Genomic DNA, 27,192 nt, shown 5'->3' with positions numbered 1-27,192 from the left:
CTTTTTTCTTTTCCTTCCTTCCTTCCTTCCTTCCTTCCTTCCTTCCTTCCTTCCTTCCTTCCTCTTTCTTTCTTTCTTTCTTTCTTTCTTTCTTTCTTTCTTTCTAGAAGATTTTATTTATTTTTTATCATGAGAGACACAGAAAGAGAGGCAGAGACACAGGCAGAGGGAGAAGCAGGCTCCCTGGAGGGAGCCCGATGTGGAACTCCATCCCAGGACCCCCAGGTCACGCCCTGAGCCCAACGCAGACGCTCAACCACTGGGCCATCCAGCAGTGCCCTTCCACCAAAGGTGATTTCTAATAAGAGCCACTTGAGTAGACACATGAAGAAGAGTTCTGGCAAAACCGCTGATGAGTCGGTCCCATTTAGTGAGAAATCTTGCATATGGAGGAGTAGAAGGAAGAAAGGCATCTTGCCTGGCTCTGCTCTGGCTTCTTGTTGGTGAAAGCTGGAGGTGGGCCTTACGCGCTTGACCCCCTTTTCATGCAGGGGTCCAACCACAGTGGCTCAGGGAACACAGAGATGCTCAGATTTGGGCAGGAACATAGCCACAGGGTCCTCTTTCTGTGCTGAGTGTGGCATTGGCCTTTGAGGCGGCCTAGGTGAGGACTTGGGGGAAGCCCTGGATCCCTGTTGAGTTTTCCCATAACCCGCAACATGCTCTGGTCCCACCCGGTCCCTTTTAATGGATCCCAGAGCTCAGGACTTCCTGTGGAAGCCGATTGCCCATGAGGCCACCAAAAGGTGGCCTGAGATCAGACTCACAGCACCCAGATCCCAGAAAGATCTGTGGCCCCCAAGGGCTTTTCCCTCCTGTCACATCCCCTCTGGCTGGAAGCCTGTTGTTTCCCCCCAGGAAAGCTGTCAGAGTGGATCCTAGATGCCAGAGGATGGGGAGCAGACTGGCCAGGTATCTGTTGACCTCGCCATCAGGACCTAGAGGAGGAAGGGATGTCCCCTTGTTGGTGTAGGAAGAGGGGCATTCTGATTTCATTTCTCTAGGTGCCCGCACTTGACTTTCCCCACCTGTTGGTCTTTTCTAGTATTATCTGGAATTTGTAATCCAAGCTCTTTCGTTGTTTTATACCATATATGGAGACCAGCGACACCTACACATAGTCTGTAACTTGATCGATGATGATGATGATGATGACCTGCAAGTTTTTAAAGCTGCTTCCAGTGCTCAGCCCTGGGCCTTTCTAAAGTAGAAAGGTCTGAAATTAAAAAAGAATTTAAGGGAATTCTTCACCTTTCTTTGTCATAATCTCTCAGGCAGCTGTGATATACCTTCTGAGGACTTTTGAGGAGGGCACACAGGTCCCTGGACCACTGTCTGTGGAGCAGTATTCCCTAAACCACTGTCCATAGAGGAATGAGTCTCCATGCAGGACAGCTCAGCCACCTCCTGGGAGGGTCTCAGCATTTCCCAGGTGACAATTCAGGGGTATCTTTTAAAATGCAGTCACGGAGAAGCCTGAGACCAGCTTATTTATCTGTGCTCCTTTACTGGGGACACCCTTCTCCCACATAAACCCTGATAGGACTTTTTGCTTATCTCTGCCGTGTAAATACATGGTCCACGGTGTGCCTGCCACGGGGCTTGCATTTTGCTTGCAGCACTGCGGGACCCGCCACGCTGCACATACATATCTTCTTTTAGCTGAGCAAAGTTTTCTCTTTTATTTTTTTTTCTTCTTCCCCTCCTATCAACCATGGTTTATTGTTCCATTTCTCTTCTTCAGGAGCTCCTAGCATCTGTATCTTGGCTTATTCTTTTGTCCCCCTGTTTTTTTCTTTTCCTTTCCTCCCCCCCCCCCTTTTTTTATTGTGCATTTCCTTTGCATTCCATGAAAAAATTCTTAAATTGGCTTGGTACATAAGGAATGCTTTTTCCCCCCTTTCCGCAAGACTATTTCCACATTCTAGTGCATGTCGCTACCTCATAAATTTCCCTACAATTTTGTTAATTTCCTGTCCCCTTTTATAGCATTTGTTTCCTTTTTCCAGTCCACTTGCCTTGTTTTGCATTAGTTTGTCCTCTCCTGATGATTTTTTTTTTTTTTTTTTTTTTTTGCACTTGTATCAGATGCTTTATCCCCCTTCCTTCTATTGAAGTTGCTAAACACTTTTCCTGGGATTTTCCATCTGGATACCAGATGAAGTCATGATTTGAAGTTTGTGCCTCCCCGGAGGCTTCTGGATACTGTTCCTCGATTTATTTTCTGCAGTGAAAGACACTATATTATCTCGTCCTACCCCACCTCCCTGTGCTCAACGTTGAATAGTCCATTCATTCGGATCCATTAGGAGCTGGGATTTGTTACAGGTGGGGCACACACGTTGCTTGGACTACCATTCTATTTGTTTGGTGAAAGCCTCAGATATGTTTGGAGCCAGTTCCTACTTGATTCCAAGTTTCCATTGATTCATTCATCCCTCCATCCCTGCATCCAGTGTTCTGGGCACTGTGCTGAGACTAACGCTAGAGACAGCATGGGCCATGGCCATGTCTTCCTGAATCTTACAGCCTGTTTCTCTGTTGTCTGGTCTCTTCTTCTCTTCCTCCCTCCAAGCAGGTCTCCAGGTCCCAAATCTCTCACCCTTAGAAGAACATGAAGACATTGCCAGGGTCCATCTCCCCACCCCTACCCCAGAAAACTACTCATGAGGACTTCACTTTCCAGGGTGCACTGGGCCATCACCAGGGCACCTTGCTTCCTCCTCTCCTCTTCCCTGTGAGTCACTCCCAGACTGCACAGAAAGGCTGCCAGAGCTGGAGAGAACAGTACTTGCTCATTTAGGAGAGGAAAGGCACCCTACATTCTTATAGGTGCAGATCCTGAAGCTGGCAGCATCACTGGGAGAGCTGGGGCCCTGCTCCTTGCTCTATGTCTGACCCTTGGCCAGGGGGGAGATGATCTTTCCTTCGGGAGCTGTTCCCAGCTTTGTGTAGGGGTGTCTCCACCCTGAACAGGTGTCCAGCAGAAAGATTTGGCATGGATGTGACTCTCCAGTCCCCGGGCCAGCTGGAGCTTGGTCGTCTTTGGGGGCTCGCTTGCAGCCCCTGTCACTGCTGCTAATTGGCCAACCCCCATTGAGTGACAGTGAGGCTTGGGTCTCAGATTGCTCAGGGTGCACCAATACCAAAGAGGTTCCCGGCGGGGGGTGGCAATGGCTCCCAAGCATACCTGGCCCTGGCCCGGCTGCTTTAGGGGGCGTCCTGGCTGGCTGTGCCTTTCAGAAGAGAGAACTTGCTGGAAGAGTTCTTTGTGGAGGAGCCTTCAAGCAGTGCCAATCACGGCACCCAGCTCATTAGCAGTCATTGCCATGGCAACGGGTCTGCCAGAAAGTGGCTCGTTAGGCTGACAACTTCAGAGATGTTATATATAGATTGGGGTGTGGGGGGAGTGGGGGTGTGGGGCCCTGTGGATATGCCTTTCTCTGGAGCTCCTATTGCTTCTGGGCTTGGGGTGTGAGAAGACATAGAATGGGGGGACCGTGAAAACTGTTCAGGCTGCTAGAGTGACAACCGCCAGGTACCGTCTCAAGTAACATCTGCTCGCATCTGGAGAAGGTAAGAGTCAGGTGCTCCCAGAAGCCTCCTGAGGGGGAAGGAGTCCCAGGCTGAACTTGTGGGTGGGGGGCGGGCAGGGGGGTGGAGGCTGTCAGGGAGGGGGGCGCTGAAGGTGGGGGCTGGCACTGCCTGGAGGCTGCAGAGCCCAGATCCAATCTCTCTTAAAAGAAGTCTTCTCTGAAGGGTGTGGGGATAGCAGACCTTTCTTGCATAGGTACCCACGGAGCTAAGCCCTGTCTTTTTGTAAATCGTGCTTATTAAAATTTCACGCTCCCAGCGTTGCTTTCAGAAGTGGGATTTCTCTCAAGTGCTTTCTCTGAAGCTGCACACCAGCCAGTCTTCTGAGTTCAGTGGGCACGAGGCTCACCCAGAATGCATGTTGAGAGGCAGCCTCCGAGGCTCCAGGTTGACCTAGTGTTTTGATCAGGGCCCTGGAACCTCCTCTTTTAGCGCACGTCCCCAGGTGGCCGACGGGGTGCTACGGGGACCACCCTTTGAGAAACACTGCTGTAAAGGAGGGTCAGGGGGTGGGGAGTTTGTTTTCAATCTCTGGGTGACTTTCCTTTGCTTGCCTGTTGTTTTTCTTCTTCCCCGGGGAGGACCAGTAGCCCATCCTTAAGAGGAAAATTTCTTTGGCTGTGCTGTTTTAAGTCAGGAGACAAGGAAGTTAGCCTGCAGCCGGGAACGTGACTGCTCGGGTGTGGGTGGTGGTATTTCTGCTCCTCTCCGGGGAAGGCATATGCTCTTTTGGAGTCTGTGAGACAGGCAGGAGCAGGCCTGAGTTGTCACCCTCCTTGGTGGTAGCTGGGGTGTCAGGTGGTCCGGGGAAAGAAGTGGAGCTGCCCCTGGCTAGCCGGACAGCAGGGAGGCCTCCCTGTAGGTAACCAGATGGAAGTCTCTAGGGCCAAGGTTTGGTTTGATCATTTGTTTAGTTGTGCGGCGTTGGTCGAGTTATTAAATTCTCTCAAGTCTCAGATTCCTTATTTCGAGGTGGGAAAGTGGCAGATTTAAACTGTAAAAACTAGAGATGAGTGTGTAGAGCACCCAGCCCAGTCCTTGGAGCGCTGTAAATGTTCGGTGCACAATAAAAGCCATTACCGATGGACTCAAATGGGATCTGAGCTCGTATGTTTCTTGATTACCAGCTAGGTGAGGGCTCTGAGTCATCTAGAAGCCTGCTGATACTTTATAGGAAACAGGGTGAGGGTGTATGTGCACCACGGACTCCCTTTGGCAGGGGGGGGGGGGGGGGTCATGCAGGAGATCCACAGTTTTCTTCAGATTCTCAGAGCATGGGTCTCCGTAAACAGTTGAACAGATTGTTGACTGAACAAGGGGACCCATGGGGAGACTGAGATCCAGCCTTGCACTCAGGGCGAGGGCCCATGTGGAGAAAGAGCGTTTTATGATTCCCACAAAGCCATGATATGCATCAGGTTGAGACTTTATGAGTTGGAGGAAATGGCCGTCAGCTTCCACCCTTGCTCCCACTTGTTCCATCTTGTTCGTAGTTAGGACCCGAGTCTCTGGGCCTGTGTCCCCTCAGCACCTAGTTCCCATTCCCAGGGCAAACTGCTGATGGAATGGAAGGGGAGAAGTCACAGGACTAGGGAAGGAAGGCTAGGGGCCACTCTCCCAGGAGGCCCATCCCTCCATGGCCGTGAGCCATGAGGTCATGTGGGTGCATTGGGCCTTTCAGATGAGGGCCTGCAGGTGGGGACTACAGCTTTGCTCCCTCCATAGCTTAAAAACTAAACTAAAAAAAATTTTTTTTAATTTTTAATTACGAGACACACCTTACATAAAATTTATCCTGAGTGGTATTTATACATCCATAGTACTCTGCAACTGTCACCACTGTCTCCTTCCAAGACATTCAAATCACCCCAAAGAGGAAACCCTGTGTCCACCCTCCCCTCCCACCCCCAGCCCCTGGCAACCACTAATCTCTTTTGTTTCCGTGGATTTCTCTATTCTGGGTATTTCTTTTTTTTTTTTTTTCCATTTAAGATTTTATTTATTTATTTGTGAGAGACATTGAGAGATTGAGAGAGAACAAGAGAGCAAGCATGAGCAAGGGGAGTGGTATAGCGCAGAGGGAGAAGCAGACTCCCCACTGAGCAGGGAGCCCAACGCAGGACTTGATCCCAGGACCCCGAGATCATGACCTGAGCTGAAGGCAGATGCCTAAGCCACTAAGCCCCCCAGATACCCCTATTCTGGGCATATTATGTAAACAGAGTCATGTGGTACGTGGCCTTTTGTGTCTCTGGCTTATGGCACTAAGCATGGCTCCAGGGTTCATCCACACTGTGGCATGTAGCAGTACCTCATTCTGCTTCTTGGTCCCGATGCACCCCTTTCCATTGACTCGCTCATCAGATGATGGACCTTGAGGTCCTGCCCGCCTTTTGGCAATCGTGGATGACGCTGCTTGTGAATGTGGATTTACAGGTCTCTTGGGTGCATACCCACTTGTTTGCACGTCTTTGTAGTCCTGATGGTCCCCCCTCCGGGAGAGGGGAGGGGTCTTCTTTCTGGGAGAGACCAAAGGCAGGGGGACTGTGGCAGCCTTGGGGGCTGGAGGGCAGAGCAGAGTCAGGAGCCGTGGTCGTGCTGGAGGGGGATGTGGGTGGCCTTTGCTGCATTGGCCAAACTGGTAAGTAGGCCCAGCTGGCCCTGGTGCCCTCCTCTCTTCCTCTTCCAGCACCACTTGGCCTTCCCGGCTCCCGCACCAGCACCTTCCATAGGGTTTGGTCACAGAGGGTCCAGCATTTCCTGGGTGGGCAAGACCTCAGGGCGGGCGGTCATGGTACCTCCTTGGTCATCGGAGTCCATCGGTGGACGCCAGGGCTTGATCTGACCCCACAGAGTTACATGAACCCCCTAGAGTCATTCTCAAGAGAAGGGCACTGTGCAGACATGGAGACAGGACAGGTGTCATTCCTGCTGTTTCACAGGTGGGGTATGAAGGGTCCAAAATCCACTCCACTTGCTCAACCAGCCCCGCTTAGGAGCGGTCTCCTGGCCACCCACCTGGCCTTCTCAGCAGGTCACATTGGCCACCTCTTAACACATTGGTCTCCCCAGCAGGTGGGTGCTTGCTGCTGCGTGTCTAGTGTCGTCTTGGAAACAGAGGTCTGGGGAGAAGTGACTATTTCTGGTAACATTTCAGACGTTTCAGGTGCCGGCTGAGGTCTGGGCCCCTGAACTTCACCTCTCAGGGGGCAGGGGCTGTGCGAAGCCTGGTCTGGCTGGGCACTAGAACACACCTCCTCCTGCTGGGACCCCCTCTGTCACAGAGCTTTTTGGGTAATGGGCGCTTTCCTGGGTGCCTTCCACAACAGGGCTCCTGTGTAGACGTGTAGAGAAACGCAGCTGGCTGAGTCACTTCCTCATCATGTGGCTGCTTGGGGGCTGAGTCAGGATTGTGGCCCAGGCCTGAGCTGCTTCCACTGTGCATCTGGGTCCCTCTCTCCTCTGTCCCCTATTTCTGGCCATGTCACCCTCTGGCCCTTGCTCTTTTTTTTTTAAGATTTTATTTATTTACTCATGAGAGACACAGAGAGAGAGAAGCAGAGACACAGGCAGAGGAAGAAGCAGGCTCCCTGAAGGGAGCCCAGTGTGGGACTCAGTCCCAGGACCCCAGGATCATGACCTGAGCCAAGGCAGATGCTCAACCCCTGAGCCTCCCAGGCACCCCCCTCTGGCCCTTGCATAATATATCCTTTAACAATTTCCCATCCCCCCCCCCCACCCCCGGCTGAGCAGAGAAGCACCAGCATGGTCTTCCAACCTCAGATGCTCTAAGACCCCAGACTCCAGCTGAAGCAGCCTGGCTTCGTACCCTGTGGTTCTAGAATTTTTTCTCTCTTAGGTTAAGCCTCCTAACCTCCCTATTTATTGCTCTGTGACCCCCAGCCCCACTCAGCCAAGGTGCATACCTCCTGCCTGTGGGGTATTTATCCACACGCACACTTCCCTCATTGTGAGACTCTTTCTGGTGTGTGTGTTTCGACCACCTTCCAATCCGGAAGAGGCCAGAGCAGGTGTCTGGAGGCCCAGGTGGACATGCTCAGGTGTGTTTGGAGTCAGTGGACATGCTCTCTTGGTGAGAAGACCTCCTGGCTGCCGTCTGGCGCCCGGTAGTTCAAAGACGGCCTTCCATGCTGAACCAGAGAGGCACTGTGGGTGAACAGCCATTAACCACGGTGGTTCCAGGGAGGCTGTGGCCACTCAGGGTCCCAGGAGCATCTAGGATGGACCCGATCCCTGCTGAGGGCATGCAGGGCGCCAAGGAGCAGAAGTTCCTGGTTTTGCAGCCTTCAGACAATATGAGAGCAGGACAGGCAGGGGCTGTGCATCTCTCCTGCTTGCTTTTAATTCCTTAGCTGGCTTGCCTAAATAGCCACCATCAGAGACCAGAACTACCTCGGAGGGATGCCGAGGACATTTCAGTGCTGATTAGGTGTTTTGTTTTTTTTTAAAGAAAATATTTTATTTATTTATTCATATGAGACACAGAGAGAGAGAGAGAGGCAGAGACACAGGCAGAGGGAGAAGTAGGCTCTCTGTTGGGAGCCCCGATGTGGGGCTCCATCCCAGGGCCCTGGGATCACGCCTTAGGCCAAAGGCAGATGCTCAACCACTGAGCCCCCCGGGCATCCTAGTTGCTGATTAGTTTTAATACCTCCTCACAGAGCCCTGCTTTGCGGAGAAATTCACAGCCCCTCTCCTTGTGTGGTTAAATCCACTTGCTATCTTCGGAAGGCACAGCCACTGTGTGGGCTAATTTGGACCCTCTTTCCTTATTTTTAAATGTTCTTTAGCTCACCACTTATTTTTGTTGTTTGAGGGAAATTTAGATGCAAGGGATAACGTAATCGGGAGAGGAGAAAAGTGGCCCTTAATCCCACTGCCAGAAGTCACCTCTCTTGTAACTCTGAGGGTTACACCTGCTTCCTCCCTGTTAGAGGATCAAGCCGTCCGTGAGGGCACACGGAGGGAGCTGTGGTTTGGCCTGTGGGTCCCAGTTGTGCCCAGATCCCCCCGAAGGGGGAATTTGGACACTGGACCAGATAAGCCCAGCCTAGTTCTTGGTCCGTTCTCAGCATTGTTATAGGACGCTTTACATCTTGCTCTGCTGAGACGTGCATTAATTCCTTCTGGTAGATTCGAGCAGCAGGCTGTACTTGGTGGTCCTGGAGGTTCAGGCTTTGGATCCCATGGGAAGGGGGGTGCACAGCGTATCAGGGCCCTGCTGCCTGCAGAGCCGTCCGGAGAGAGCTTGTCCAGGGGACCCCTGGGAGAGAGTCCAGCTCTACTAACTGGCTGTCACCTCCCTTTGTCCTTTATGACAAGCTGTCCCTTCTGCACTGGCTCTGAAGCATCAAGAGCTCCTCTCACCTCATGCTTGGGCAAGCCCCCGGATCACACATGTGTGGCCTGTGACCGCCCTCAGGGAGGCCAGTGGGCCACCTCCCACCCCTCTCAGCATCAGCTCTTCCAGGGTGACTTCAGCCGCCTGTGACTTGGTTGGTCAAAAACTGGCTGAAAACCAGTTGTACAAATGCCCGACCTGTGTGACCTCTATTTTCCTCTTCCACAGAAGCCTGGAATGGTTCCCCCTCCGCCGGGAGAGGAAAGCCAGATCGTCATCCTTCCACCTGGGTGGCAGAGCTACTTGTCTCCCCAGGGCCGGCGTTACTATGTCAACACGACCACCAATGGTGAGTCCCGCTCTGGAGAGCATCGTGCACCTGCTCCCCCTGGATTTCTGTCTCCCTTTTGCATCTCCCAGTGGTTAACACCGTTTCTTCGGAAACCTGCCTAAAGAGGCTGCGGCAGACGATGGGTTTCTCCACGGTGCCAGGTGGTGGGGGCCTGCGCCAGATCGAGAAGGCCGCCCCTGGGGGTCGGGGGTCAACCCTGGAAACTCGGGCATCTCTTTTGAGCCCCACCTCATGCTCCGGGGATGCTTTCTGACCTGGGATCTCAGAAGGTTCTCTAGTCAACCGCTGGTTGATGTCATGTTAATCAGGTTCAGCTACTGCATGATTATCTTGGAACATGGCATATCCTGATGAGGCGAGGGATTTCCCTGATTTCACCGCAGCATCCCGTACTCTCACCGGTTGGCATTTCCTGGAATGTTCTCTGGGAAATGCTGGGGCTAGTTATGCATTATGTATTCTAGTAGGTAACATGGGTCCCAAGTGCCTTTCTGAGTGGAGTTAAAACCTCAGCTCCTTGTGCCCAGTGATTGTGGGCTTCCAGAACCTTCCCGAGTGGCTCCAGGACCTCAGCATGTGGGCTCGCTGCAGAGTGGGCTGCAAGAAGGCTGGAGAAAGTTTATAGGAGGAGGAGTGGCAGGTTCTCCAACAAGGTGGTCTTGGGCAGGACAGAGCAAATGCAGCTCAGGGCTCTCTGTCTGTTGACCTCTGTGTCTCTCTGGAGGATGGAAACACAGAAGGTTCGATTTGGGGCGGGGGGGGGGGGGGGGCGGGGAGCGGGGAATCACAGATGTGTGTGCCAAGGCAGGATGTGAGATATAATCCATAGCCACATGTTGGCTCAGGCTTCGCCCTTCATTCCTCTTGTGTGCACCCCACCTGCCTTAACGGTCACCTCTTCCTACCCAGTGGGGCCATTAGTATGACTGCTGGTGACAGGCCTGTGCTCAGAGGTGTCCTGGTAACCAGAAAGCCAGCTGCTCTTTAGAGGGAGCAGCAGAGAAGGCAGCTGGCACCTGCTACTCGGGGGCCGGGAACTGGGGTGGGGGGCCTGGTTTGTTCACGTCCCCTGGCAACCAGCCTTCCGTGGGTGTCAGGGGCATGTCCCAGCTGAAGAGGTAGCTGGAGTTTCTAGGAAAAGGGAAGTAGAACTATTTCTGACCATTCTAATCTTAAACTTCCTCAAAACAAACACGAGTCGCTTTGCACTGTTACTGGACTTTGAAGTTTCAGAGGAAAGTGTATGTGCACAGCTCCCATCTGTGAAATGCAGAAATTGGACCATATGATCCTGAGATCAGCAAGGCTCTGGGCCCATTCTCATCCTGAATTAGCCACTCTGTTGCAGAGAGGCTGCAGGTGGGTGAGTGGTGGAAGAGGCTTTCTAAAATCCGCAGTTTTGTTCATCTTTTTTTCTTTTAATTAATTTTTTTAAACATTTTATTTATTTATTCATGAGAGACACAGAGAGAGAGGCAGAGACACAGGCAGAGGGAGAAGCAGGCTCCATGCAGGGAGCCCAGTACAGGACTCCATCCCAGGACCCTGGGATCACGACCTGAGCCAAAGGCAGACACTCAACCAGAGCCACCCAGGTGCCCCATCTTCTTCTTCTTTTTTTTTTTTTCTTTTTAATTAGAAAGTAGTATATCCTTGGTTAAAACAAAAACAAAAACAAAAACAAACTCAATAGTTAAAAAAAAAAACACCAAAATCCCCGCTTCCATTCCCTAAAGCTATTTATCATGCATATCCTCCCAGATATTCATAGTCTCTCGCCTTCTAGGCATAGGCATGATTATTCTTTTTAATAAGTTGGAAAAACAACCTGTGTTCTAGAAATTGCTTGAACAACGTATTGTGTACCTGCTAGCCTAACTCATGTTGTGTCACGGCCATGAAATAGTCTGTTGCAAAATTCAACTCTTCCCTCTTCGTTCAGGGGATATTAAAGCCCCGTTTTATATCAACAGACATTATCTGGCAGCTGTTTTTTCTGAGGTCCAGACTCTAGCAGGTGCCTGGGGGCAGGGTCTGGGGATATAGCGATCCCAAGAGGCTCTAGGTCACAGGCTGGCAAACTTTTTTTCTGCCAAGGGCCAGGTAGTACGCTTTTTTTGTCCTTGAAGCTCCTGTGATCTCTGTCAACTGCTTCTCAGCTGTGTCTTTGTTGTGTGAAAGCAGTCGTAGACATAAGGAAACCCATAAGTACAGCTGTGTTCTAAATAAAACTTTATTTGTGGACACTGGAATGTGAATTTCTTCTTCTTCTTTTTTTTTTTTTTTTAAATTTATTTATGATAGTCACACAGAGAGAGAGAGAGAGAGGCAGAGATATAGGCAGAGGGAGAAGCAGGCTCCATGCACCCGGAGCCCGACGTGGGATTCGATCCCGGTCTCCAGGATCGCGCCCTGGGCCAAAGGCAGGCGCCAAACCGCTGCACCACCCAGGGATCCCGAGTGAATTTCTTCTTTAAAAAAAAAAATATGTGAGAAAGAAAGAGAGTACAAGCAAAAGCAAGGGGAGTGAGCAGAGGGAGAGGGAGAAGCAGACTCTCCGCTGAGCAGGGAGCCCAATGCAGGGCTCAGTCCCAGGGCCCTGAGATCATGACCTGAGCCAAAGGCAGATGCTTAACCGACTGAGCCCCCCAGGTGCCCCAGGAATGTGAACTTCAAATAACTTTCTTCTTCTTTCGATTCTTTTTCAAGCAGGTAGGAGGATCTTAGTTCAGGTGTGGTAAGGCAGGTGGGCCCCCGAGCTCATGACTCCTGCCTGGACTCTCCATTATCCCCGGTAGGACTGGCCCTCCCTACCCTTCCCCACCTTCCCTGATGGGCTCGCCGTCATCCCGGCTCCTTGGTCTTGCCTGACACTTTAATTCACTAACTGTGTGATGCATCCTCATCCTTTGGATTGATTGACTTACTCGTTCAACAAACAAACACTTACCGGGCGCACCAGAGTCCAAGGCAGATTGTTGGATGCTGGTGATAATACTAAACAGAAGCTCTTCAAAGAGCTTATCTTCTTAACAATGGAAGCAGATTTTAAAGGAATATGTATTTGATTATTCTCGTGAACAGGGCTGTGAAGGAGAAATCCAGGGTGTTTTAAGAGTGTGCCGCAGGGACGCCTGGGGGGCTCAGGGAGTGACCCCGGGGTCCTGGGATCAAGTCCCACCTCGGGCTTCCCGCAGGAAACCTGCTTCTCCCTTTGCTTATGTCTCTGCTTCTCTGTGTTTCTCGTGAATAAATAAATAAAATCTTAAAAAAAAAATCTGTTCCGAGAGACCCTGAGAGATCAAGAGGAGGCTTCCTGGAGGAGGAGACACCCTGCCCCTAAGATGGAAATGCCTTTCTGAAGGCAAAGCCATAGTCAAGCTGGGAGGGACCCTGCAGGCCCAAACAGCATATTTAAGGACTTTATTCCTTCGCCTAAGGGAATGGGAAGCCCAGCTGTCTTTCTGACTTTCCTCTGGCCGCTTCCTTAGACCAGGTTTGTCTGGCTGCCGGGCTGCTTCTTATATTTTTGGCTCTTACCCGCTTTCTGCAGGGAAATAACCCATCAGAGCAGCTGCTTGCTCTCCTCATCTATGTGACCCCCCGACCTCTGGGGGCACATGAGTCTGCATCTCCTCCTGGCCAGGCCAGCCACATCCACCTTCCTGTTCCAGCCCTGGGGCCTCTCCTGCTCTGCGACTCTGGGCTGAGGCCTTGCACCCTGCTCCAGCCACTGCCCACCATTCCTCCCATCATTTTGTCCCATTCTCCCCTTCTTCCAGATACTTCTCGTGTCCCCAGCCCCTTTGCAGAATATGACTTGAGCACCGTGAATGTGCTGTCCCCGTGTCTACACCACCTACACATGTAATGAACTTAAAGCCCAGTTCACATCTGTAGTTCCTTGCTCTGGCTCACCTGCTTATTTTCAAATCCATTTAGGATTTTATGGACGAGGACTGTCTCGGGGGCTGGCCACCGAGCCGGGCTATAGAGATGCAGAGTCAAACACTGGGCGGCCTCTGCCTTGGCACACTGCAGCCCTGGTTGGAGTCAGAGGAACCCGGGCGCTAAGAAGCGTTGCAGGTGTTAGTGTGGATATCTGGGGGCCTCAACACAGGGATGCCATGCGCTGACGTGTGCGGCATGAGCAGGGAGCAAAATGGTGAGGAGGAGTGATGACCCCACGAGGTCCTTTGAGCTGAGACTGTGCCCTCTGGCAATAGGAAGAACCAGAGCAGCCGTGTGGCATGATCAGGATACTCTGGCAAGATCGCTTTTGCAGTGGAGTGAAAGATTTAGGGATGGTCAGCACAGGCCGGGCAGACTAAATGAGAGGAGAAGTAATAAGGTCAGCTCTGCATCTCCTGCCATGGCTGGGGAGGAAGACGTGTAATCCATCAGACAGGACGTGGCAGGTCAGAGAGATGAGTGCTCGGGTCCCTCTGACATGCACTGAGAGCCAGGGACACAAGGGAGAAAGAGTTTGGAAGAAAGAGAACGAATCCAGGTTGCACGCAGGGTTCCTTGGGAGATATTTGGGGATGGCTAGCCTGTGTTCGCGGACAAATGGGTCTGTGACTCGGGGTGAGGGGTGCAGCTGGGTTGGGGACTCTGAGAATCTGAGGAGCCCTGTGGGTGCCTGGCTTGGCACACACAGCAGAATGGATTGCACTTGACCATTGTGCAGTGGCCAACAGGTACAACCACAGATAGCATCCCACAATTTTCATTTCATCCACAGGGACAACAAAGCCCCATGCAGGTCACCCAGGGTGAACTTGTAGGAGAGAGCCCAGCAGGAAAACCCTAAAAGGAGGGGCGGAGGGACTTTGAAATAATTGTCTGAGATAAGACGAATGCAAGAGAAATAAGGCAATACCATGATAGGCAGAAGAGGAAAGATTAGGAAGGGACCTCCAGAGATAGACTGAAATACCGAGCAGATTTATTGTGTATATTTTAAATTATTGGGGGAAGCACAGATTCTTTAATAAATAGGGATGGGCCTGATGGCTAACATGAAGTTTCAGTAGCTAAGTTCATGCAATAGGACTTTTGTTTTCAAATAAACTCAGCAAGGCCATCAAAGGAGGCTTTAAGAGACTTTGGGAAGTCCCCAGCTCCTCTTATCTCCCCATGATTATCTCTCTCTAGGGCATCTTGTCATGCAAGGTGGGCCTGAGCTTGGGGCCGCAGGAACCCCGAGGGTTCTGGTGTCAGGACGTGGCTTGTTGCTCTGCTGTCTTGAAAAGTGCTCCGTTTCAAAAAAGTTGACTCTTGCCAAAAATGGGGTTGTGTTTAGTTTCTGGATCTTGAGCTATTACTAATAGCCTATCCTTTTTGGGGGGACCTTAGGTAGTGTTAAGGGGACCTCTTAATTCTAAGGATCCCGAAATTGGGTCCTTTTTTTAAAAAAAAAAAAAAGATTTTATTTATTTGAGACAGAGAACACAAGCAGGGGGAGTGGCAGAGGAAGAGGGAGAAGCAGGCTCCCTGCTGAGCAGGGAGCCCGATGTGAGGCTCGATCCCAGGACCCCGAGATCATGACCTGAGCTGAAGGCAGATACTCAACCTACTGAGCCACCCAGACACCCCTAAGTTTGGAGGGCCTCTTATTTGCACAACAGGTCATTGGGTTTCAAGGAGCATACTGTTTTATTCCATTAATAACTGGAAGGCCAGATACTGTGATCACTTAGCCGTGATACTGTCATAGGTGTGCAGGTCTTCTTTTTTGGAGACATGCTGACTCCTTAGATGCTGTTCAGGATGTATTTTACCATTTGGACATTGAAGGGGTATTTCAATTAAGTAACAAAGGCCAAGATTAGTTCTGAGGAATGTATGAGTCAGTATTTTATCTCTTATGTCTTAATCTTTGCACACTTTTGATCCGATAGCCTCCTTTACTTATGCTTTTCATTTCTAAAGGGAGAAGATCACTTGCGGGGGATATCTTATGCTGTGTTTCTCTAGAAAGCAGAGCCTGAGACAAGGATTACACATGGACACTTTATTTTAGGCTGTCTGAGCCCAGAGAAGTGAGAGTGAGTGAGAGAGGGAAGGTGTCATGTGATGCTGGCTAGTGTTGACAGTGAACTACAGAGGGGTCCAACAGGTCTGTTCAGGTCCCATCTAGCAGGTATGTTCACTTCTCTGGCAGGGTTGCAGAGAAGAGTCTTGCCTTTGAGTAGTCCATGGGAGAACAGAGGGGTTTGATCTACTACTTAACCTCCCTCTCATCACCTATTTCCCATTGGCCAAGCTTCTCCCCCTTGGAGAGCTACTCCCCCCACAACTTTGGGTCGTATCATCGGTCCCCCAGAAAGCCTAACTCCAGCCCCACAGAACGATGCTTCATCCGAGCCTTAGGTGGATGGGCAGTGGAGCATGATTGAGGTATCAGTCAAAATAGAAGGAGGCAGTTGACGGAAATGTGAGGAGCCCAACATCTGTGTCCCAGGGCAGAGACTCCTATAGAGCCCAGTGACTTTGACGCCCCGTCACCCTAGGAAGAACCTTCCAAGTCATCCCATGCAGGGGTTGGCAAACTAGGACCATTGGGCCAAATTCAGCTTGCAGCCTATTTTTGTAAATAAAGTTGTACTGAACACAGCCATGCTCTTCTGTTTGCCTATTGTCTGAGGCTGCTTTTGCACGATGGTGGAGGAGTTGAGTAGAGACACGATGTGGTCACAAAGCCAGAAAGATTTACCATCTGGCCCTTGAAAGAAAAAGTTTGATGATCTCCTGCCTAACATATTGAACCCCATTCATTTTACACACAAGCCGCCCATGTGGGACGGGAAGTTGATCAAAGTTACATGGCCATTCATAGGCCAAGCTGTGCCTGGATCCCATCTTTCCATGCTTACTTTCCCCCCATTGCCTCTGTATTCAAGAGGATGGACGTAGAGGGTGGTGACTTAATTTGCAATAAGGATAACCAAATTCACGAATGAGCAGGACAAAACAATCTGAAATGACATTTTTAAGAGAAATGCCAGTATCTTCTTGAAGCTTCAACTAAAACCCAGGGGAACTGGGAGTTGTTTCCAAGTTCTGATGACACATCCATACGTAGAAATGTTTTATCATGTTTGTGAGTGAAGCTTGGAGAAATATGCTAGGGTTTGAGCTCTTGGATTTGTTTGCCAAATAGCCAGTACTTCTCTTGATTTCTTGTTTTAATTTTTCTTTAAATGAGTCTGTTCCTCCTTAAACTTTATTACACCAGGAGCTAATGTGAGTTTCTGGACAAGTTTTCCAGTAGAACACTTGGAAAAACGTCTTTTGAGTTTTTCTTTGTTGCAAATAATTGGATACTTCTCTATCTTCCCGGATAGAACAGCCCTAATAATTCCCTGTTGATAAAGGTTTCCCTGAGAAACTTTTACATTCAAAAACATCTATCTGTTTTCTTTGGTCCATCTGTGTTAAGCAAATGGGAGACAAAAAAGTTGCTTTTGTTTGGCACATTCAGTTGATTGAGATAGCTCTGTGTGTGTGTTTATATGTGTTTCTTATTTTGGCTTAATTATTTTTTTATTTAATGGACTCTAGTGCAAAGCTGTTAGATCCTCAAGCTTACAATTAATCTGCCTCTGTGTGGTTTTGTTGTTGTTTTTTGTTTGTTTATTTTGTTTTGTTTTGCAGAGAATCCATTTTAATTTGTAGCGTTAAGGTAACACGTGCACAACACTTACCTCATATCTCAACTGTTTTCAAGACCGGTAATCTCTTGGAATTTTGGCAAATGCCCAGTGGGTTAGAGAGTCATGCACACTGCCAGTGTGTGGAAGACTCATAAAAATGAAAAGACAAAGGAGACAAAGGATTTTATTGTTTGCTGTATTCTAGGAAGTTGAGTTACTCTGAAAAAGGCTTGCCTGTGGGTCAGCACTGTAAGAACTGTCCTTGTTGGCTGTTTGGTGGGGTCACTGGTTAGCAGCTAATTGATCAGATGTGAAAATGAAAGAAAAAGGAACGTGTGGGGTATGGCCCAGCAAGTCCATTCCTAGATACATACCCAAGAGAATTTAAAACACGTGTGCCTGTGAGAACATACACACGGATGTTCATAGTGGCCAGAAACAACCCAAATGCCCATTGCATGATGAGCAGATAAACAAAATGCGCTGTATCCCTAAAGTGGGAGATTATTCAGGCATAAATAGGAATGAAGTACGAGAGGCCACAACATGGATGAACCTTGAAAACATCATGCTGATAAGTGCAAGAAGCCAGACCCCAAAAAACCATTAACTGGATGGTTCCACTTACATGACATACCCCAAATAAGCACAACCAGAGGCACCGAAAGTAGATTCGTGGTTTCCAGGAACGAGGAGAGGGGAGACTGGGAGTGACCCTTCATGGGGACAGGGTTTCATTTTGAGATGATGAAAGTGTTCTAAAATTAGGTAGTTTGTAGTATTTGCGCAATTCTGTGAATATATTAAAAACCACTTATTGTGTGCTTTTTAGAGAGAATTTTATGGTATGTAAATTACATCCCAGTAAAAACAGGCACATGATGCCTTGGTTGGGGACTCCTTTTGCCTGAATCCCAAATTTTGGTGGGCATTAGAAGCACTTAAGGAGGTTGTTAAAAATGTCACAAATGTGCTGAATCAGAATTTTTATTTAGAAAGAGTAAGAAGGTCTGCTTTATTTTTTAAAATATTTTTTAAAAAGATGTTATTTGAGGGGATCCCTGGGTGGCGCAGCGGTTTGGCGCCTTCCTTTGGCCCAGGGCGTGGTCCTGGAGACCCGGGATCGAATCCCACGTCGGGCTCCCGGTGCATGGAGCCTGTTTCTCCTCCCTCTGCCTGTGTCTCTGCCTCTCTCTCTCTCTGTGACTATCATAAATAAAATAAAATAAAATTCTTAAAAAAAAAAAAAAGGTGTTATTTGAGAGAGAGGGAGAGAGAGAAAAGAGAAAGAGAGAGAATCTGAGCAGACTCCTCACTTGAGCACAGAGCCCAACTTGGGGCTTGATCCCATAACCGCAAGATCATGCCTTGAGCCAAAACCAAGAGTCATATGCTCAACCGACTGAGGCCCCCATGAGCCCCCCCCAGTCTGCTTTATACTTTTAAGTGTTTTCTAATAGTTATCACTATTTTTGACTTGCAAGGAAACAATAAGGTTGATGAAGGCTTGGTCAGCAGATCAAATAAAATGAGGTTGAAGAGCACATTTAAATCCAGTTTCCTTTTACAGAGATATAGTGAAAAAATAGTTTTTTTCAAGCAAGTAAACACATATTATGGCCTCAAGGGTAAAGGTGGTATCACCGTAAAGTCTCATAGTTAAGGTTAGGAGCTCAAGGAGAAACTCTTTACAGACAAATCTGTCCATTTTACAGTGACAGGATAGAGATTGAGTATAAAACTGTGGAGAAGGACCCTTCATCCAGGCTAACATTTATATCCTTCAGTATTGTCAAGGTAACTGGTTTGTGGATATTTTCTTGTCTTTATTCTGATCCTTCTAACAGGATGTCATGGCAGATCTTTTAATTTCAAAGCTTTTGAGTCAAACGCTCAATTTTTTTCTTAAAATCTCAGCATTTTGCCTTTTTATTTTTTTAAGATTTTATTTATTTATTTGCCAGGGAGAGAGAGAAAGAGAGAGCGTGAGCACACAAACAGAGGGGAGGGGCAGCCTACCCACTGAGCAGGGAGCCCGATGTGGGGCTCGATCCTGGGACCTTGGGATCATGACCTGAGCCAAAGGCAGACGCTTAACCGACTGAGCCCCCCCCAGGTGCCCCAGTATTTTTGCCATTTGAAAACACCTATGGGCTCTCGTTTCCACTTTGCTCCCAGGTATGGCTCAATCAGAGCATTTGGGACTTACGTTTTTCATTTTTCCGTTATAGCACTTGGACGTCTAGACCGAATGAACACCACCTTTGTGTTCGGGGAACTTAGAGTCTAGTGAAACAGTTCAGGCCTTTTATGCAGCAGGAAGTCGTAAGGTTTCTACTTTCATATTGCTCTTCTCTGGATGTTTTTAGATTGGGGATTCCAAGGTTGCCTTGGCTTTGGTTAGGAAGTGGGTGCCAGTGTAGAGTTACTGTCCCTGCCCCCACGCCCCATGACCTAGCAGGCTTTGGTGGCTAATCCATCCATATCAAGTTAACCCAGGTGTATCAGGTGGTGGGACCTCGGCCAGTCAATAGCTTGACTAATATTCTTTAATTAGGGGCTGAAAAAGGTACAAGATGGCTGTGAGTTGTGTACCCATAAGGAATGATGTTTGCTTGGCTTGAACTCTTTAAAATAGAGTACTGAAGGGCACGTGGGTGGCTCAGTGGTTGAGCATCTGCCTTCAGCTCTGATCATGATTCTGGGGTCTTGGGATCAAGTCCTGCATCAGGTGCCCCAGGGGGAGCCTGCTTCTCCCTCTACCTGTGTCTCTGCCTCTCTCTGTGTGTCTCTCAGAGATAAATAAAATCTTTTAAAAAAAATAATAAAATAGAGTTCCGATCCGACTGAATTTCTAGGGCAGCGGCATTATAGTGCTGCTGTATGTGGTGGTAAGAGACACATGGGCAGGGCAGGGTCAGGACCTCCAGAACCTGCTGGGCTATCTTGAAGCGATGCAGGTATAGTGAAGGTCCCATGCTGGATTGTCTTGAGACCAGAGGCCTTCCAGAGAAGCACTTTATTCCACGTACACAGTGCTTTAAAATGTTCAGTGACTTGCCAACATTGAAAACTGGGAAGTTTTTTCATGAACATCCTGTTACTTGTCTTCTCTCAAAGCATCATGAGCCATGGCCATGTTGAACCCACCTTCCTGCCTGAATAGGGTGGAGCTGAGAAGGTGGCCACTGCCCCAGGTTTTTCTTACACTCAGCTTCGTGTGCGCATCTCACGCATCCAGTTCCTGTGGGTGTTGCATTTGACCTACGTTCAGACAGAGCCTCATGGTTTTGCACCAAGTACTGGGGAAGAGAGGTGGCATGAGATACCAAGTTGGGAGGATATTTTATAAATGCTCTTGGGAATCAGAGATTAAGAAAGGGAACCAGGTACGAGAATCAAGGATCCAGGGAGGAACGCCTGGCTGGTGTACCGTCATGAAGCACCTGTTTGAGTGAGGACCTACCAGCTCATCTCACGCTCTGCCTTGTTCCTGGAGGTTTTCTGTGTACCTGACTATCGGCACAGGAAGCATGGCCTTTCTGTGGGTTGCTGTGAGGCCTGTGTGGGTGTCAAGGGGCCGTGGGAGCCTGCGGCTTCAAACAGGAAGTTGGGTCCACCAGAATGGGCAGTGGCAACCGGGTGGCTGTTGAAAGGGTTGGGGCTCATGGAGTCCACCCATAGGACCCCTAGCAAAGATCAGTATCCGCAGGAAGCATCGTGATCAGCAAGGGGGCAGTGCTGGCATGAATTGATTATCAAGCAACAAGTGTTTGTTAAATGCCTTGTCTCTGCTCAGCTCTAATTATCCACTTGGATGGCTTCTCGCAGGGGTGGTGTGGGCGCTCACAATGCAATGGCTGCCTTTGCAAAGGCGAGATGCTCCCTGAAGTGGGGAGGAGCCTGTTCAAGGGGACTGTCCTTGTGAGTTGGAGTCACTTTCCTTTTCTGCTGGCATAGACCTCTAAGAATCTGCGAAACCCAGAGTCGCAACCCCAAATGCCCATTACCCACCAGTGTTGGGGAACACACCTCCGGATGGGAAGCTGGCATGGTTTCCCGATGATCAGATCTTTATTATCGGAGGAAGATCTTGGGAGTGGGGTAACAGCTTTTCTTGTTATTTCAGTCCCAGTCGGATTCCAGAGTAGGCCGTGCTCAATCCAAGAGGCGTGGGAGAACAGGGGGAGAAGTTAGTCATGCAAGACACATGTGTTTACTGCATGCCGCTCCCTGGGAGCAGCGTGCTGGGCTGTGCACAGGGCACCGCGACCCCACGCTGGAAGCATCTCAGCCTTGGACAGACCATCCGCTGGGCTTCTCACCAGGCAGCCCCTGCTGGTGAATGAATCTCCTGCCGTCTTGACAGCTGTAGTTAATGCCTGTCTGCACCTCCAAAGAGGCCATCAGCCCCAGAAGAACTCACTCCTACAGTGGGCGAGCGTGAAAACATCTTGTGGTCTGGAACCAGGATGCGCTCTGGGAACAACGTGCTGGAGGAGGTCCTGCCCCTCACCCCCACCCCGCACCCAGGCGGTAACCCTTTAGTGGCCATCTTGGGGACCTAGTGTAGGGGTTTCCAGGGACTGGAGGCAGTTGGCGTTGAGGAGGTCAGAGCAAAAGCAGGTTTTTTTGGACCTAGAGACACGCACACAAGGGAAGATGATGTGAAGATCCAAGGAGGATACCCAGCTCTGAGCCAAGGAAGGGCCGAGGTGACAGTCTGTACGACAGACTCTCCGTCGCGACCCTCAGAAGGCCCCCACCCCCGCCAACACCTGGATCTCACACTTCTGGCCACCAGAACTGGGACACAACACACTTCTGTTGTGTAAGTGGCCTTGGTGGTGGTGGTGTTTTGTTGGGGCAGCCCCAGAACACCAGCATGCTTCCCAGGCCCCCGCATAAAGGGCCACCAGGGGTCTCTTTGGGCACTGTCAAGTCGCACGAGAGGTGTCCTCCCCTGGAGGCTGTGGAGAGGATACACCCTGTCACCTCCTTTGTCCACACCTGGCCTGAGGTTACAGTAGCACCAGCACCAGAAAGGTGGCCTGCTTTCCTGTTGCACTGCCAGCCTGTTGGTGAATGCAGGGCGTGGGCCCAGGCTTAAAATAGCTGCCTGGGCCCCAGACTTCTGGTAGTTCCAAGAGAAGGAAGTGCAGAAAAGCCTTTTATGTAAGCTGTAGGAGAGAGACCCAGAAAGCGATTGATTCCCAGATGCTTTAGATTCTTCTCGTACATGTCCTTGTGTGTGGACCCAAGAGGACTGGGCTGGCAGGCACGTCCACAGCTCTCTGCCCCTTCTTGGCCCGGGCAGTGCCCCATCTTGATTCCCCGTCTCTGTAAAAGCAGGGGTGAGGCTGGTGTCTTTCAAGCTCTGTATTTTCCCTGGGGGACAGACTCCAGTGGCCACGCAGGTGGCCCAGCTCCCTGCCACCACCTCCCGTGGTCGCTGATTCCTGCTGGGTGGGATGCCCTGTGGCCCCAGGGGCTCAGCTTTGGCTGCAGGGACGAGGGCTCGGAGGTGTTGGTCGGTAGTGGATGGTTCCCAGTCATAGATCTGGGAGGACTTCTGTTCCCCCTTTTGACCTTTCTGCGAATTTTCCAGCACTGCACCCTCCCACCCCCCGGGACCTGCATTACTTTTATAAGTAGGATAAAAATAATTGCTCTACTCATTTCCCAGATCCCAGCCCGCCCTCCTGGGTTCCTCTGCCTCTGCTTTCTCAGATGCCTGTCCTCTCTGGTCCTCTCCCTCTTCCTGCTGGAGTCCTCTGGTGGGATCTTTGGGCGCTGCTAAACTTTGGGGTTGCCTCCAGAGCTGGGGTGAACAGACTGGAGCCTGAGAGCACCCTGGGCTCATTTATGTGGGGTGAGGAGCACCCAGGGGTGCCCAACTATGTGCTCTCCACTGTGAAAGAAGAGGATGCCGGGCTGGGAGTCAAGGAGGGACTCCTCCCTCCTTCTCTCTCCTCCCTCCTCCCCAGCCATCATCCCTGTCCCTAGATAAGGACTTCAGTGGCTTTGTGCTGCTGTATAGAAACAGGTTACTTGTTGATGGGGGACAGAGGGCCTCTACAGGAGCAGGTGCACAGCACACAGCAGGGATAGAGCCTTGGGAAGCAGAACAGAACGGGCCAGGGAGCACCCAGTGCTTTGGTCCCCATCCAGCTGGCTCACCTCTTCCCTAGAGAGACTGCATCCCCATGAATTCCCATGAATTCCCGTGACCAGGTGTGCAAATACAAAGCCTTCTTGACTGGTGGACTTTAGAGATGGAGAGGAGGCCTGCATGGTGGTGGTCCTGCTGGATTTCTTCTCTGCTCTCAAAGCATGGGCCCTGTGAGGGGTGCGGGGGGGGGGCACTTTTCTTTTTCTGGATCTCTCGGGGCCACATTGACTGTTGGCTGCAGTTTTTAACAGCGCCACCTGTTTGGGGGAAGTACTTCAAATCGTGGGTGTGTTTAAGTCAGGAGTGATTTGTGGGTTGTTTTGATGGGTGTCCCTTTGGGAAAAAATCTTGCTTATTTTATTTTTATTTCTATTTTTATCTCTATTTTTATTTCTATTTTTATTTCTATTTTTATTTCTATTTTTATTTTTATTTTTATTTTTATTTTTATTTTTATTTTTTAATGTCCTTCCCTCCTTCCTTGGCACCCCCCAGGCCTGTGCTTCTCCAAGTGGAGTTCCTTGGACCAGAGGCATCAGCGCCACCTGGGGACTTGTTAGAAATGCAGTTTCTCGCCCCCACCCCCACCCCCAAGACCTTCGAAATCAGGGGCTCTGGGAGTGAGTGGGGTCCTGTGGTCTGTGGTTTCACCAGCCTGCCAGGTGATGGAGAAGGACTACTGTACTTTGAGCCTACCTTGAAGGCTGCCCCTGTTGGTGGCATTCCAGAATTTTCCTTAGTGGACGAGGCTGGCAGGCCTTTTAGCAGAGAGGTTTTTTCCAACCTGCTCATTTTGTTTCTCAAAGAATCTTATTTCATATCACCTTGAAAATGCTACCAATTTCTTCCTCACTTTGTATATTCCTCTCTGTCCTGATGCACCCCCCCCCCCTTTTTAAAGATTTTATTTATTTACACATGAGAGACACAGAGAGAGAGGCAGAGACACAGGCAGAGGGAGAAGCAGGCTCCATGCAGGGAGCCCAATGCAAGACTCGATCCCAGGACCCCAGGGTCACACCCTGAGCAGAAGGCAGATGATCAACCACTGAGCCCCCCAGGTGCACCCTCAATGCCCTTTCTTGAAGAGCTTATTTTGTCTAAAATTTCTGTCCATGTTTTGGAGTATTGGTTCCTCCCCGCTTTGTGATTCGGGGGCTAGATGGTCTTCTTGGGAATCCAGCAGGCTTGGAGAGTGCCTTGGTGGCCACACCTCTCAGAGGGAGGACGGCTTATTTCTATTCCCCAAAATAGCCATGGCTCTTTCCGAAGGTTTCCTCTGCCTTGTGAAAAGCAACACTCTCTCCACGATTTCGAGCATTATTTATAAATGTAAAGTCACACCTTTTACTGGAAAGGCTTCTAAATCTGGATTAGCCATGCAGCGTGGTTGAAGTTCACAAATGCCAATTTTCTCAGAAAACAGATCCTAAAGGTGGCATGTGAGTGAAAGATACCCCATAGCGGGAAGAGAAGCTTCGGAATGGTTGAGAGGTGTGATTTTTTTTTTTCTATGGAGAGATTATGGAAGTCCTCCTTGGGGCGTATTAAGAAGCCACTGTTCAGCACAGTCCTAGAAAAATATTCCAAATGTGGTCACAGAAGAATATTCCAGATAATAATGGCCTTAGGGCTGGCGTGGGCTGTTTATAGGGCAATGAAGTTTGGTGGATGTCTGTGGGCAAGAGGGTATTTATTTATTTATTTATTCATGAGCAACACAGAGAGAGAGGCAGAGACACAGGCAGAGGGAGAAGCAGGCTCCCTGCGGGGAGTCCAATGCAAGACTCGATCCCAGAACCCTGGAATCATACCCTGAGCCAAAGGCAAACAGACACTCAACCACTGAGCCACCCAGGTGTGCCAGGGAGGGTCTTCTTATAGGAACAGGGGCCCACTCAGACTAGCTTGTAGGGGGAAAAGAAGGGACATCTATTAGAAGCACATAGGCCATCTCCTAGAAGCCTCTGCTAAAGAACTGGAAATTGAGAGCTGAGCTGTAGGTTCTGTCTCTGGGACCTCACAATGTCTCAGGCTCACCGGGTTCTCTGGGTTTGCAACATCCCTATTTTTCTCTGCATTCTTGCTTTTTTTCTTTTAGCAGCCAGTTAGCAGAAACTGGCCGCTGAGGGTTGAAGATGACCTCCCAAGACCCGTTCTGAGCCATGCCTGTTGGAACAAGGAGTAGTGGCCAAGTAGGCATTCCCCAGATATGGGTCTGCCTAGAAAGGCCCTGGCATTTGGACCTTTTTAAGGGAAGGGTCTTGATTATGGGTAACACGTAATTCTGTTTTGTTTTGCTTTGTTTTGTCTTTATGATGTTTTAGAGGCACCTGGGTGGCTCTGTGGTTGAGCATCCACCTTTGGCTCAGGTCATGATCCCGGAGTCCCCGGAGGTCGAGTCCTGCATTGGGCTCCCTGCAGGGAGCCTGCTTCTCCCTCTGCCTGTGTCTCTGCCTCTCTCTGTGTGTCTCTCAGGAATAAATAAAATCTTTTTAAAAAATGATGTTTTAGGATTCTGATTGTGATTTTTATAGAAAGCCCAGTTGATCTGTAGCTTTTTCGCTTCCTCACTTTGGGAACCACACTCAAGAAGCAAGGCCTTTGCCAGCAGAAGTATTCTTCTAGGACTTCTAGGACTCTCATGGACAGTGTATCCCCCCTTAACATTTTTAAGCCAGATAAAACTTAATTTCAGAAAATGGTTGAGAAATAGATGGACTTTAATTTTTTTCAGATCACTGGCCTTGTGCTCTACCAGCATTTATTGACTGCCTCAGCCTTTCACAGTTGCCCTGCAAAGCACCGCTGGACCATATGCTAACCTAGTCTGTTTGGGTCTATTTCTTGTTTTTTTGTTTTTATTTTTCCGTCTTTGAATTTATTCCTACACTAACATGATACAGTGTCACCTCTCTTTCATGGAAAATTATCATGTACTTGGTAAAGCATTCAGATGGGATGCTATAAAAATATGGCCCTTTTTGATTTGATTTTGTTTTAATTATTTTAGAGATACAATGAGTTTGAGTGAGAGGAGAGGGAGAGGGAGAAAATCTCAAGCAGACTCCCCACTGAGCGCAAAGCCCAACATGGGGCTCGATCCCACGACCCACGAGATTGTGACCTGAGCTGCCAAAATCAAGAGTTAGTTGCTTAACCAACTGAACCACCCAGGCGCCCCACTTTGGCTTGATTTTTAAAAATTAACTAGCATCAAATGTTTCTTGTGTGTTCTGCTAGCGATTTTCTGTGCACATACATTTCTTTTTTTTTTTTTTTAAGATTTTATTTATTCATTCATGAGAGACAGAGAGAGGGACAGAGACACAGGCAGAGGGAGAAGCAGACTCCCTGCGGGGAACCCGATGTGGGACTTGATCCCAGGACTCTGGGATCATGCCCTGAGCCCAAGGCAGATGCTCAACCACTGAGTCACCCAGGTGTTCCTGTGCACATACATTTCTAGGATGTATCTGAGCACCTTTTGTACACTGGTCACTTAGTGGTGTGTGTCAGACACGCCCTGCACATCTGCACATTCAGATCTGCCCCATTCCCAGGGAACAGCTGCGTGGAATGCCATCCTCCCAACACAACATTGTGTCCCCTGGGCATTGACAGCGTTTCCCTGGAGATTTGCACCATTTAACAAAAGATGCCCCCAAACACATCGCCATGCTCATTACATCATTGCACACCCGAAATTGTTGTTAGGTCGAAGGATCTGTGTGTTTGGGATTTTGATCACTATCTCCACGCTGTGTTTTTTCAAGACATTCCCAACCTGTTTTTCCAGATCCTCGCTAATGAGGGGTTATCAGTCTGATATACATCCAGTGAGTAGGAAAATAGTGTCTTGTTATCTTAATTTGGGTTCCTCCGACTCTTGAGAGAGAACGAGCATCTTTTCCTCTTGGTTATTTGCAGTTGTTTTTCTTTAAATCATCCATATATGTTCTTTGCCTTTTGGATTGGATTGCTTGCGTAATTCATGCTATGTGAAGGGGCTTGGTGCTCTGTTCTCCATGGTCTTATCTACACACACGCACAC

General features: G+C 49.5%; 1 protein-coding gene across 14 annotated transcripts in view; it reads left to right on the top strand.

The window, feature by feature from the left end:
• The window catches only part of GAS7 (growth arrest specific 7), a 209,607-nt gene that overhangs the window by 112,145 nt on the left and 70,270 nt on the right, over positions 1-27,192 (top strand). For 13 of the 14 annotated variants that reach the window (XM_026005502.2, XM_072730353.1, XM_026005506.2 and 10 more), the window contains one exon: positions 9,185-9,305. In XM_026005502.2, coding sequence (XP_025861287.1) covers positions 9,185-9,305 — 121 coding nt within the window. Of the gene's footprint in view, positions 1-3,241; positions 3,577-9,184; positions 9,306-27,192 lie in introns of those variants that run through there. The other variant, XM_026005505.2, reaches the window with a different exon arrangement.

This window comes from Vulpes vulpes, chromosome 12, assembly GCF_048418805.1.
Source record: "Vulpes vulpes isolate BD-2025 chromosome 12, VulVul3, whole genome shotgun sequence".
Taxonomy (NCBI): Eukaryota; Metazoa; Chordata; class Mammalia; order Carnivora; family Canidae; genus Vulpes; species Vulpes vulpes.
Note: the sequence above shows the minus strand (reverse complement) of the source record. Positions and strands in the feature narration are given on the sequence as shown.